At 49.2% G+C, this 12,068-nt stretch overlaps 1 protein-coding gene across 4 annotated transcripts in view; it reads right to left on the reverse strand.

Annotated features, from left to right (window-relative positions):
- The window catches only part of GGA2 (golgi associated, gamma adaptin ear containing, ARF binding protein 2), a 46,889-nt gene that overhangs the window by 21,823 nt on the left and 12,998 nt on the right, over positions 1 to 12,068 (reverse strand). For all 4 annotated transcript variants that reach the window (XR_012429460.1, XM_005591463.5, XM_065537592.2 and 1 more), the window contains 7 exons: positions 9,806 to 9,890; positions 8,414 to 8,489; positions 7,476 to 7,574; positions 5,799 to 5,922; positions 2,473 to 2,576; positions 715 to 795; positions 17 to 154 (listed from right to left, as the gene is read on the reverse strand). Coding sequence is in view for 3 of the 4 variants with exons in the window: in XM_005591463.5 (XP_005591520.3) it covers positions 17 to 154; positions 715 to 795; positions 2,473 to 2,576; positions 5,799 to 5,922; positions 7,476 to 7,574; positions 8,414 to 8,489; positions 9,806 to 9,890 (707 nt within the window). In the remaining variant the exon portion in view is untranslated. The remainder of the gene's footprint in view (positions 1 to 16; positions 155 to 714; positions 796 to 2,472; positions 2,577 to 5,798; positions 5,923 to 7,475; positions 7,575 to 8,413; positions 8,490 to 9,805; positions 9,891 to 12,068) is intronic.

The raw sequence follows: 12,068 nt of genomic DNA on the forward strand, positions 1-12,068 counted from the left end.
TACACCTGAAGATTACCTGCAGGGCCTCCTGGTCGGGCAGGGCCTGCCCTGGCCTGCGGTACATGCTCAGCATCTCCTGCAGTACCTTCACATGGCTTCGCACTTCCTCCACCGCACTGACCCTCTTGGACACCTTCTCCGATTTTTCTTGTTCCTTTTGGGAAAAAGAAGAGGATGGGAGTGAAGGAGCAGAAACTCTGGCTGAAGCCTGAACAAGGGATGGGAAAGAGTCACTATTGAGAGAGCTCACTCAGGGGAGTCACCAGGACGTTAAGTGCATGGGAGAGCTCACACAGTGGATGAAAAAATACTCAAAAGCCCAGAATTCCTGGGGAGGAAACTGCAGTTTGGGGAATGGTGACCGTGACCTCTGCCTCTGTGCCACCAGCCTCAAGCCCTTTGAAAAGCAGTTTTCTAAACCTGGACTTTGTCCATACCAATACCTGTTGCTGGGACCGAAGCTGGTGTCTAGGAAATGCTTTGAGCAGCATGGATGAAAGCAGCTGAGAAGTACGGCAGCAGCGGGGTTTCTGCTTCCAATCACCACCTTGCTGCCCTCGAGGGAGCCTATGGCTGTTCCCCAGAGTTCAGGGCTAGGAGCCACTCTTTCTCCCAGGCAACCATTCCTCTATCCCTCAAGCATAGGCTCATGCGCACTGTCCTTCAGCCTCTGTCAAATGCTGCTTCTACTGAACCAACTGGAAGAATGCCCACCTCCTTGACCAAATTCTTGATTAACCGGTTTGCGGCCTGAAGGTCCTCAGGGTGGTTGCTCTTTAGAAGCCTTGTCAGAAGCTGGAGAGAGGGAACAGGAAGAGTAGGTGAGACCACCACTCCCTCAGGACCAGAGCAGAAGCAGCAGCTACAGAAGAGTTAACACTAACAACAGCACACACATTTTACATGCACTGTCTCACCAAATGGTCCCAAGGACACTATGATGCAGGCACTCTGACTATCCCAATACACCACTGTTTTTTTTTTTTTTTTTTTGAGACCGGGCCTTGCTCTGTTGTCAGGCTGGAGTGCAGTGGCGTGATCTTGGCTCACTGCAACCTCTGCCTCCCAGGTTGACACCATTCTCCTGCCTCAGCCTTCCAAGTAGCTGGGACTACAGGCGTGTGCCACCATGCCCAGCTAATTTTTGTGTTTTTAGTAGAGACGGGGTTTCACCATGTTGGCCAGGGTGGTCTCAATCTCTTGACCTCGTGATCCGCCTGCCTCGGCCTTCCAAAGTGCTGGGATTACAGGCATGAGACGCTGTGCCCAGCCCGCCACTGGTTTTCAGTAGGATAGGGGGACGTGGGGGATTACTTCTCCCAGGGGATGTCTGGCCAAGTCTGGAGAAATTTGGTTGTCACAACTAGAGAGGGTGTGCTACTGGTAGCTCGTGGGTAGAGTCGGGAATGCTGTGAACATCCTACAGTGCACAGGACAGTCCCCAGCGACAGGGAATTCTCTGGCCCAAAAGGGTGCTAGGTCTGCAGTTGCCCTGGACCATGTGCTTTACGATGCGACAGACCCTGGTGATCTTGTTCATCCCTTCATTTCCAATGCCTAGCAGGATGCCTGGCACAGAGAAGTCACTCAATCTTCATGGAACGGATGGCAGGAAAAGTGGGGAAAATGAGGGCTAGTAACACAGGATTCTTTCTCAGAAGTCACACCATACCTCCTTCCTAGCTCCTCCCACCCTCTGCAAACCCAAGGCACCAAGCAGGAGGAAAGCCAGGGAGAAAGGCGGCCCAGAGCCTAGACTAGTCTTGCTCATTCTAACAACAGAGACCTGATGGCCACAGAGTATCTAGGCCCAAGGAGTGGGTACAGGGAGGGGGTGCCGTTGGCAGGCAGACCATACCACACAGAAATGAGTACATAGCGTGTAGCCTTCCAACGCTCCATGAACTAGACCTGTGACTGACCAAGAACAGTCATGACCGAAAACCCTGCCAGCACTAGGCCAAAGGGTTCCCCACTCACAGGCATCATAGAGTTATCCCTGGGTCTTGGCCACCTTACTCTTCTTGTCCCTCTAGATACTGATGTCCAAGGAACAATGATTTGGGGAGTTCATAGTGGATGAAAAATGGATAGGGCCAGGCTCACTGGCACTGAGAAAGAGTTGAACCAACACACAGCAGCAAGTCCTTCCACCTTCCCCACCCCAATACCACACCCATAGAGGACATGACCCATCACCCACACTTCCCATGAGCTAGCCTTCTGCACCTTCTTTCCCCAAGGAAGGCTGTGCAGAAAAGGGAGAAGGCACAAAGAGCCCAGCACCTTTTTAGTCGGCTTATCTGTAAAGAATGCACCCAAATCTTTTGCTACCTCACTCCTAAGGGCCTGTCTGGACAGGAGAATCCACGTAACCTGCCCCCCTTCACAATCTGATTCAAGCATCAAAGGGCATTTACAGTCCCTAAGGGAAAAGGTCTGATCAGACACCATGTAGGTCTGGTTCTTTACCTTGGACTTTTCTTCATCAGCATCGAAGATGGAGCTCTTGGGCCAGGGAGATGGTGGGGGTAAGATTTTATCCACTGGTAGTTTAGGGTCTTGTTTTATAATTCCTAAAAATGCAATTTACAAAGTTAAGACACCAATATGGTACCCAGAAACTTCAGTCAGAATCCAGTATAAAGTCCAGAAACCCCTGGTTCCTGATACCATGCTAGGAAAGCACTGTCAACAGCCTTCAAAGACAACACCCAGTCTATGAATGAAGTTTTACATCATCTCTTAGGAGAATCCAAGGGACCACCATGGTGCCCGGGACATCAGAGCCAACTATGTCAGAGAAGAGCCAGTCCTGAAGGCCTGCAGTCTGTGGGCCCTATGCTATAAAAACATGAATCAGTTTATCCAGCTACATAACCTCCCAGGGATCAAAAGTGTCTGGAGGGTCCCTGATGAAGCTCCTGAAAATGCTGAGTGCATGTGACAGGGAACAACAGTCCATTCTGAACCCGGGTTCCTTTTTTTAAGAGCCCAATATAAAAAGGAATTCAGATTCCCATCTTCCAAACAGGACACACAAGGGTGGGAACTATCACCCCCACTGTGACAACAACAAAACACTGGAAAGTGCGCAAATTCACAACATTTTTGTTGTTTTTGAGACAGATTCTTGCTCTGTCTCCCAGGCTAGAGTGCAGTGGTATGATCACAGCTTGCTGCAGCTCAAACTCCTGGGCTCAAGCAGTCCTCCCACCTTGGCCTTCCAAGTAGCTGGGACTACAGGTGGGTACCACCACACCCAGCTAATTTTTAAAAAATTTTTTTGTAGAGATGGGGTCTTGCTATGTTGCCCACGCTGGTCTGAAACTCCTGGCCTCAAGAGATTCCTCACCTCAAACTACTAAAGTGCTGGGATCATAGGCGTGAGCCACCATGCCCAGCCTACAACTTCCTTGAATCCATCAGAGAGCTCAGATCACAGGGCAACAACCAAGTAACTTGAAATCTAAGGAAAAAAACAACCTCCAAGGATTGACAAAAGGCAATACCAATAGTAACAACTAAGCTAGAATTATTTTAAAATTGTTTACAGGCCAGTGTGAGCTGCCAAGAGAATACAGAATTTCTGGAGGCTGCAACAGAAAGAAAATAAGCTCTTCTCCAGAGGCTCACAAAAACAGCGGGAAGGCCTGAAGGCAGGATTACAGGGAGAAGAGGAACAAACGCTGCAGCCTTAGAACACTGGTGGAACCCACAGCAGCTAGAGAAGAAATAGGGGAGAAAAAACAAAAACAAACCCTAGTACCCTAGGAGGAGGAGCAGGAATTATGTCCTGGGCCCAGATCTACACTGGGGTGAGGCAGGATCACAAACAGATCCTACCAAGACCCAGGATGCAGTGCCTGCCTAAGAACCAGGGTGAACCAGAACAAAGACTGGCCCTGCCCACCACCCTATCCCTCTGACAAGGGACAGCTGTCTACTGCTACAAGTGGCAAGAACAACGAGAAAGGCTCTCTCTGAGGTGCAGAGGAAAGTGAAGACCTACAGCTGAGAGAACAGATCCTGAAAAAACTAACAAACTAGCCCCCAACCTAAATACAGGCTAACACCAGAGGAATCTGAAGTCTGATGTAACTACAGCAACAACAAATCTCACACCCAGTTCAAATCCTGCCTACCAAAAGGAAAGCTCTACCCAATTCCAGGGATTAAAAACTCCTTACCTCACTGATGGATATGCCAATTACCCTGATTTGATCACTACACATTGTATGCATGAACCAAAATATCACATTGTCTCCAATAAATGTGTATAAGTATGTGTCAATTAAAAATAAATCCACGGCTGGGCACAGTGGCTCACGCCTGTAATCTGAGCACTTTGGGAGGCTGAGGCAGGCGGATCATTTGAGGTCGGGAGTTCAAGACCAGCCTGAGCAACATGGTAAAAACCCCATCTCTACTAAAAATACAAAAATTAGCCGGGCATGGTGGCGGGTGCCTATAATCCCAGCTACTTGAGAAGCTGAGGCAAGAGAATCGCTTGAACCCAGGAGGCAGAGGTCGCAGTGAATGGAGATCGTCCCACTGCACTCCAGCCTGGGCGACAGAGTAAGACTCTGTCTCAAAAAAAAAAAGTACTGAAAGATCTGTCTGCACATTGTTACTTTTATCACAATAGCATTTTTCACACTCTGGCTCATAGGTAGCATTTATCTGTACTTCACAGTAAGGTTCCACTGTTTCAGGAAAAGAGGTTAAAGATGGACATGGCGGCTCACGCCTGGGAGGCTGAGGTGGGAGGATCATTTGAGCCCAGGAGTTTGAGACCAGTGTGGGCAACATTGCAAGACCTTGTCTCTATAAAAAATAAAAATATTTGGTGTAGGCCGGGCGCGGTGGCTCAAGCCTGTAATCCCAGCACTTTGGGAGGCCGAGACGGGCGGATCACTAGGTCAGGAGATCGAGACCATCCTGGCTAACACGGTGAAACCCCGTCTCTACTAAAAAATACAAAAAACTAGCCGGGCGAGGTGGCGGGCGCCTGTAGTCCCAGCTACTCAGGAGGCTGAGACAGGAGAATGGCGTAAACCCGGGAGGCGGAGCTTGCAGTGAGCTGAGATCTGGCCACTGCACTCCAGCCTGGGCGACAGAGCGAGACTCCGTCTCAAAAAAAAAAAAAAAAAAATATTTGGTGTAAGTAAGAGAGCAAGTGAGACAGAGACAGAGATAGAGACAGAGGGAGAGTGAGTGAGTGTGTGTGTGTGGGGGGGGGGGGGTGCGGGTGGGAGAATAATAAGTGAATAAATCAGCTGGGTATGGTGGCACACGTCTGTAGTCCCAGCTACTTGGGAGGCTGAGGCAGAAGAATGGCTGGAGTCCAGGAGGTCGAGGCTGCAGTGAGCCATGACTCCACCACTGTGCTCCAGCCTAGGTGATGGGGCAACACCTTGTCTCAAAAAAAAAAAAAGAAAAAAAAGAAAAAAAAGAAAAGGTTAGTTTTTAAGCAACCAAGAATTTTAAAAGATAAATAAGTGCTTTAGTGACATACGTAGCTTGTATTTTGACTTTTCTCACGCTGTGGTTTCCTATGATCCAGGCAACAGGGAAAAAAGCAAGCCTTACATCATCTTTCTAGGTTTGCACTATGGCTTTTAAAGGTAAGTAGATAAAAGATTTATTGCGTAAAAAAAAAAAATCAAAACTCTACCTCAGTGTCTATGGTCCTACATAAGAAGTCCAGCTTTCAACAAAAATTGTAAGGCAGACGAAAAAGCAGGAAGATACAGGCCAAGCCAAGAGGAAATACGACACAGTAACGCAAGTCAGACCTTGTTTCTTCAGCATCTGATAGGCATCTCGGATCTTGATGTCTTCCGGAAACCAGACTGTCCAACTAAAGAGTATTTCAATGACTCTTCCTTTAACTTTTTCTGTGGCCCAGGACCCCAGGTACTGAAAGTAAAAAGGAAAGAGAATTCTAGAGCTGGAAGAGACTTGGGAGACCGACACTTTAACTGAAGAGGTAGCTGCTGAGGCCCAGAGACACGAGCACCCAGGAACAGTACGAGTGTGAGGAGAGACTAGAGGCCACCCCATCTGGCGCCCAGCCCCGGAGTCCTTCCCGGCATTCAAGGAATTGATCTCCACAATACTCACACTAAACCCCACCATGCAGAGGCCTAGGTCAGAGCCTGTTCTACACCACTGGAGACAGTCATTTTTATGCCTCAGACAAGAATATAATAATAAAACTTGGTCTTTGTTTCAGTTCCTGGCACAGAACTTCAGAAACCCTCGGAATTTCCTGAGTCATAAGAGTGTCTTGTTATTCAAGAGACACTCTCGCAGGGTGCACCTGAGTTTTCACTAATGACTTACAGTGAGTGCCTAGAGAGTTTCAAGGGCTGGCCACTCCAAAGAGATCAACCCTGTGATCAGAGGGCTGAAACTTTCAGCCCCATCCCCTGACCCGTGCCCTCACATCCCCAACGACGGAGGTGGCAGGGGCAGGCAGGGGGGTGTGAACTAGAGATTGAGTTCAACTACGTGGCCAATGATTCGATGGATCATGCCTAGGTAATAAAACCTAGAGCTAGTTCAAGCCAGCAATGATGTGTAAAATAAAAAAAAAAACAGAAAAAACACTGAAACAAGGAAGCTCAGAGAACCTCTCAGTTGAACCTACGATGGGAGGACGGCAAGCTCAGAGTCCAGGAGAGGGACAGCAGATCTGTCCCCTCTTGCCCCACCAAGACCTTGCCTATGCATTGCTTCCATTTGTATCCTTTATAATAAAACAGGGATAGAAAGTATAGTGCTTTCCTGTCTATGTGAATCATTCTAGGGAATTATGGAATCTGTGCGGCGGCGGGAGGCGGGGCGTTCATGGGAACCCCTGAATCTGCAGCTGGGGATGCAGAAGTGCAGCAGTTTGAGGACACATGAGACTCATGGCTGGCAGCTGAAACATGGGAAGCCTAAGCAGCACTGAGCCCTCACCGCATGGGGTCTGGGTAGTATGCAGCTCTGAGGAGCATCAGAACTGAAATGAACTGTGGGACCCACAGTCAGTGTCAGCACTGTTGTGGGAACACAGTAAGGCAGGGCTCAATGTTGGTTACCTGAGACTGGCTGAGCTAAGACAGGGGCCAGGAGGACAGGTGCAGAGGACAAGGGAGGAGGTGATAGGATAACTTCAGGCCACCCCTGGGATCTCTCACTGTCTCTACCAGGAACCTGTGCCTCCAAGCTGGAGTTCCTCATCTCCTCTAGGCCACATGTCTCCATGGCCTTCTTACAGGGGAAATGTGAAAACGCTAACAGTGAGGGGCACAGGTCAGCTGATGAGCAGAGCCTCTTCCTAGAGCTTGGAAAGAAGAGCGCTTTCACAGGCAGGAGCAGGTTTTGCCCATGTGTGGGCCTGCCTCTGGCCTGAGGAGGGCACCAGGAGTTTGACGGCGGGCATAGGTGTGACACAGTGGGCAGAGCCAAGCCCAGGTACTCACCTTTGGGGACAACACTTTGATCAGCTCGTTCAGGAAACGAAATTTGGCCACCTCACTGTGGAACTTCTCCCCACAGTGGTTCATGCACATCTCCAGCACCTGCACAGACACACGACCCCCGTGAGAAGGTGGAAAGCCAGTGGTCCCAGGCTCCCCTCTAGACTGGTAACCACTTGCTGGAGACTGCGCTGGAACCACGGCTAACCCTGCCTCAAGCCTATGAGGACACTGAAGTTTTGATGAAGAGGACTTTTTCAGATCAAGAAAAAAATGCCCCCTGTTCAATCTTGCTATAACTGCCTCAGGTTTATGCCCAGGAAAGAGCTTAGTGGTGTATGTCAAACCCTGAGGTCACTCCACCTTTAAGGAGACCCTTTGAGAGGTGAAAGTGGCTCAAGAACCAACTCCTCCCCAGAGGCAGAAATCTGGTATCCAGTGCCCAAGACCAGCCAGATATCACCCACTGGCACTCAAGAGGCAAGCTGGGCCTGCAGACCCCTCCTCTGGTCCATACTACGGCTTTCAACACTGAAAATTAGTCACCAACATCTAAACTCTCAAACACATACAAAGACCTAAACTAGCAATCCTGAGCCCATACTCATACCTGCCAACAGTCAGTGGGCCCTGTGCTAGAGCTGCCCTCTTTAGACAGGGCACATGAACTTGCCAGCCCTGGTCTAAGAAGGGCAAATGAAATAAAACCTTCCTTTCCTTCTCCCACAGTAGACTCAATGTTGTCCTGAAGAAACAGATGAGAAAGAGAAGAAGGGTGGGGACCCTGGCCCAGAACTCCCTCCTCCAACCTGCTGTGAAGGTGAACCTCTCAGAGGAGCTCCCAGCCCCAATGGAAAGGATCTGGGTGGAAGCAAAGTGCTTCTCAGCTCTCTATAGGACAAGGATAGGAAAGCTTAGGCTACAAGGCAAGCCAAACTCACCGTTAAGGCATAAAGAGCTTCCTTCTCTTGCGGAGACTGGATCTTGTGGGCCAGTAGCCAGGGCGCATGTGTGGGGCTATAGGGAAACAAAAAGACCTAGACTCTGGGCAGGCAAGAAGAAACTAACCCAAGTGGCTGAGCATGCTCAGTAAAGTCACTTTTCTTCCAGGGGCTGGTGTCCAAAAGCAGAGGTGGAGTGTGCCTGACAAACAGCCCTCATGGGGGCCCTGGAGATGGCCACCTCCCACCCACCCTGGTTGCACCTACAGCACACAAGTTCCTCCTCCTGCCCAGGGCATACTGCCCTCACCTCAGCCAACCCCCAGCCCCCAAACTCCAAGCTTCCAGTCCCAGCCCATTCCCATGCATAGCCAGAGCAGCACAGGCCCTGTATGGCTGTGATAAATGCCCAGGAAATGCTAGAGCAGAAAGTGCGATCAAACTCTGGGTTCAAACTGGCCAAATATGTGACACCACACAGATTAAACATCTGGATGGGCCAGGCACAGTGGCTCACACCTGTAATTCCAGCACTTTGGGAGGCCAGGGCAGTTGGATCACCTGAGGTCAGGAGTTTGAGACCAGCCTGGCAAAAATGGTGAAACTCCATCTCCACTAAAAAAATACAAAAATTAGCCAGGTGTGGTGGCACGTGCCTGTAATCCTAGCTACTTAGGAGGCTGATGCAAGAGAATCACTTCAACCCAGGAGGTGGAGGTTGTAGTGAGCTGAGATCGCGCCATTGCACTCCAGCCTGGGTGACAGAGTGAGACTCTGTCTCAAGAAAAGAAAAAGAAAAGAAAAGAAAAGAAAACAAAACAAAAACAAAACATCTGGATGACTCACTTGATTCTGAGTCTTCAGGTCCTATCCAGATGCTGTGGAAACAGAATTCAGTAAAACCTTCCCCCTTTCCTTTTTCTTAAGATTACATTTAAATGGTGGAGAACACACCGATCTCTTAATTAGGTAACGTGTCTATATTGTATCAGTAACATTCAGAGTTCTCCTCAGCATTAGTGTTTTATAACACTATTTAAAATTAATAACTGCTAGTTGCAAATGAGCTATCCTGTGTTTTTTTTTCCCCACATGAATTTGCTAATTTTAGAAAAATAACATTCTCAGGATTATGGGGGAAAATGACAGCATGAATGCCGGCCTGACTGTATTTCTATTTTTTTGAGACAGGGTCTCACTCTGTCACCCAGGCTGGTCTCAAACTCCTGGGCTCAAGCGATCCTCCCGCCTTGGTCTCCCAAAGTGCTGGGATTACAGGCATGAGCCACCAAGCCTTGCCTAGAGAACTTAACCCTAAAACAGTCTTGAGAGACAAAGGCCTACACTCAGTGTGGGGTACCCCCAGAGTCAACTATGTGTAAGTCACCTTACCCATTGGGGTCAGTGTTCACCTGCTCACAGAAATTCTGGATAGCTGACCAATCCTGTTCCGACATGCTTGGGTCTGTGGCTTTGTCTGTCAAATAAATAATAAAGTTAGAATATGCATAAGAAGAAGAAATTTACACCCCTCCCCATACACACGGTGGCCAAGGGCTGTCTTATCACGGATCTACAGGATCAGACCAGTGGGCAGACAGCTGGAAGGAGAGGAATTGTGCCTATGCTGCCCACCACCATCCAGCACAGTGTTGGGCACATGGTATGCCCTTACTGAATATTTGCTAATTGAATGAACCAGCAAATTAAAGAACAGCTGGCTGGCCGTAGTGGCTCATGCATGTAATCCCTGCATTTTGGGAGGCTGTGGGGGGATCATTTGAGGTCAGGAGTTTGAGACTAGCCTGACCAACATGATGAAACCCCATCTCTGCTAAAAATACAAAAAAATTAGCCGGCGTGGTGAGGCATGCCTGTAATCCCAGCTATTTGGGAAGCTGGAGAATCACTTGAACTTGGGAGGTAGAGGTTGCAGTGAGCCGAGATCACACCACTGCACTCCAGCCTGGGAGACAGAGGCAGCCTCTGTCTCAAAAAAAAATTACCTGACAAGTTATTCCCCTGACAGTGGCTTCACTTTCAGTGTAGAGGTTGGCCCGGGTGTTGTCTTCACACCCGAGTTGGGATACCCCCACCTGGCCTGCGACCAGCGGAGACAGAAGAGAGGCCACCTGGAAGCGTCTCAACTGTGTAACAGGAAGACAAGAACACGCCACCAGAAGGAATATAATCCTGCCCGTTCATAAAACTTCTAGTGGCAGCGCGGTGGCTCACACCTGTAATCCCAGCACTTCATGGGACTGAGGTGCATCACTTGAGCCCAGGAGTTTGAGACCAGTGTGGGCAACATGGGGAAATCACGTATCTACTAACATTTAAAAAAATTAAGACCAGGCACAACGGCGCACGCCTGTATTCCCAGCACTCTGGGAAGCAGAGGCAGGTAGATCACCTGAGTTCAGGAGTTTGAGACCAGCCTTGCCAACATGGTGAAATCCTGTGTCTACTAAAAATACAAAAATTAGCTGGGCGTGGTGGAGTGTTCCTGTAATCCCAGCTTCTCAGGTGGCTGAGGTAGGAAAATTGCTTAAACCCGGGAGGTGGAGGTTGCAGTGAGCTGAGATGGCACCACTGCACTCAGCATGGGCAACAGAGCGAGACTCTATCTCAGAAAAAAAAAAAAAAAGAATTAGCTGGGCGTGGTGGCATGTGACTGCAGTCACAGCTACTCAGGAAGCTGAAGTGGAAAGACTGCGTGAGCCTGGGAGGTTGAGGCTGCAGTGAGCCGAGATCAGGCCACTGCACTCCAACCTGGGCGGCAGAGCAAGGCCCTGTCTCAAAAACAAAAAAACAAAACAACAACCCTTCCAATTCCCCTCTGGCCATCCAGTCCTGGCCTGACCAGCTGCTCCGATGAGAAACCGTACTAGTTCTGACAGAGCAGCTCTTTTAGGATCTGGAAATGAGGTGTTGCTTCTCGGGGCAGTACTTCTGATACCATTATTCTCCTGGCTGGAGTGTCAGCTCTGTGCCTTTCAGTGCCCTATCCATATTCTTCCAGACCCGTCTGAACTTCCAGCTCCTGCAGAAAACTCCCTCCCGCTACAACAGCCCCACTGCTTCTCCCTCTGATTACTCAACACAGCCCAGAGTTGAACTTTTCCTGACTGCAGTCACATTTATGTCACGTGGAAGTCGTGTATCCAGACAGGGAGAGTCATCGGACAGGTAATTACCATCTTCCTGCCCACTGACTCCATTCTAAGTGAAGAGAGAACACAAGGGCGAGGGAAGGATCAGTGATTCCTATATTCTCCTCCCCACTCCCCCAAAGCTCTCTCCCTATGTTCTGTATCTTAAAATCCTATCTACCCTTGAGTTCCAATTCACATTCCACCCTAAAGACTTCTCTGATCTTTTTATCTCCCGTCCCCATAAAACAAAAGCTGTCTCCCCCTCCTCTGAACAGATATTTTATCTGCCCCTTCTCCGATAGGGATTTCCAGCTACACCCCTTATTAGTCACAGGTACTTGGACTCTCAGCCTCAGTTCCTCAAATATAAAATAAAATAGGAGTAGGCGCTGGAGCTCATGCCTGTGATCCCAGCACTCTGGGAAGCCAAGAGAGGAGGACTGCTTGAGTCTAGAAGGTCGAGACCAGCCAGAGCAACATAACGAGATCCAATCTCCACA

This window comes from Macaca fascicularis, chromosome 20 (assembly GCF_037993035.2).
Source record: "Macaca fascicularis isolate 582-1 chromosome 20, T2T-MFA8v1.1".
NCBI lineage: Eukaryota > Metazoa > Chordata > Mammalia > Primates > Cercopithecidae > Macaca > Macaca fascicularis.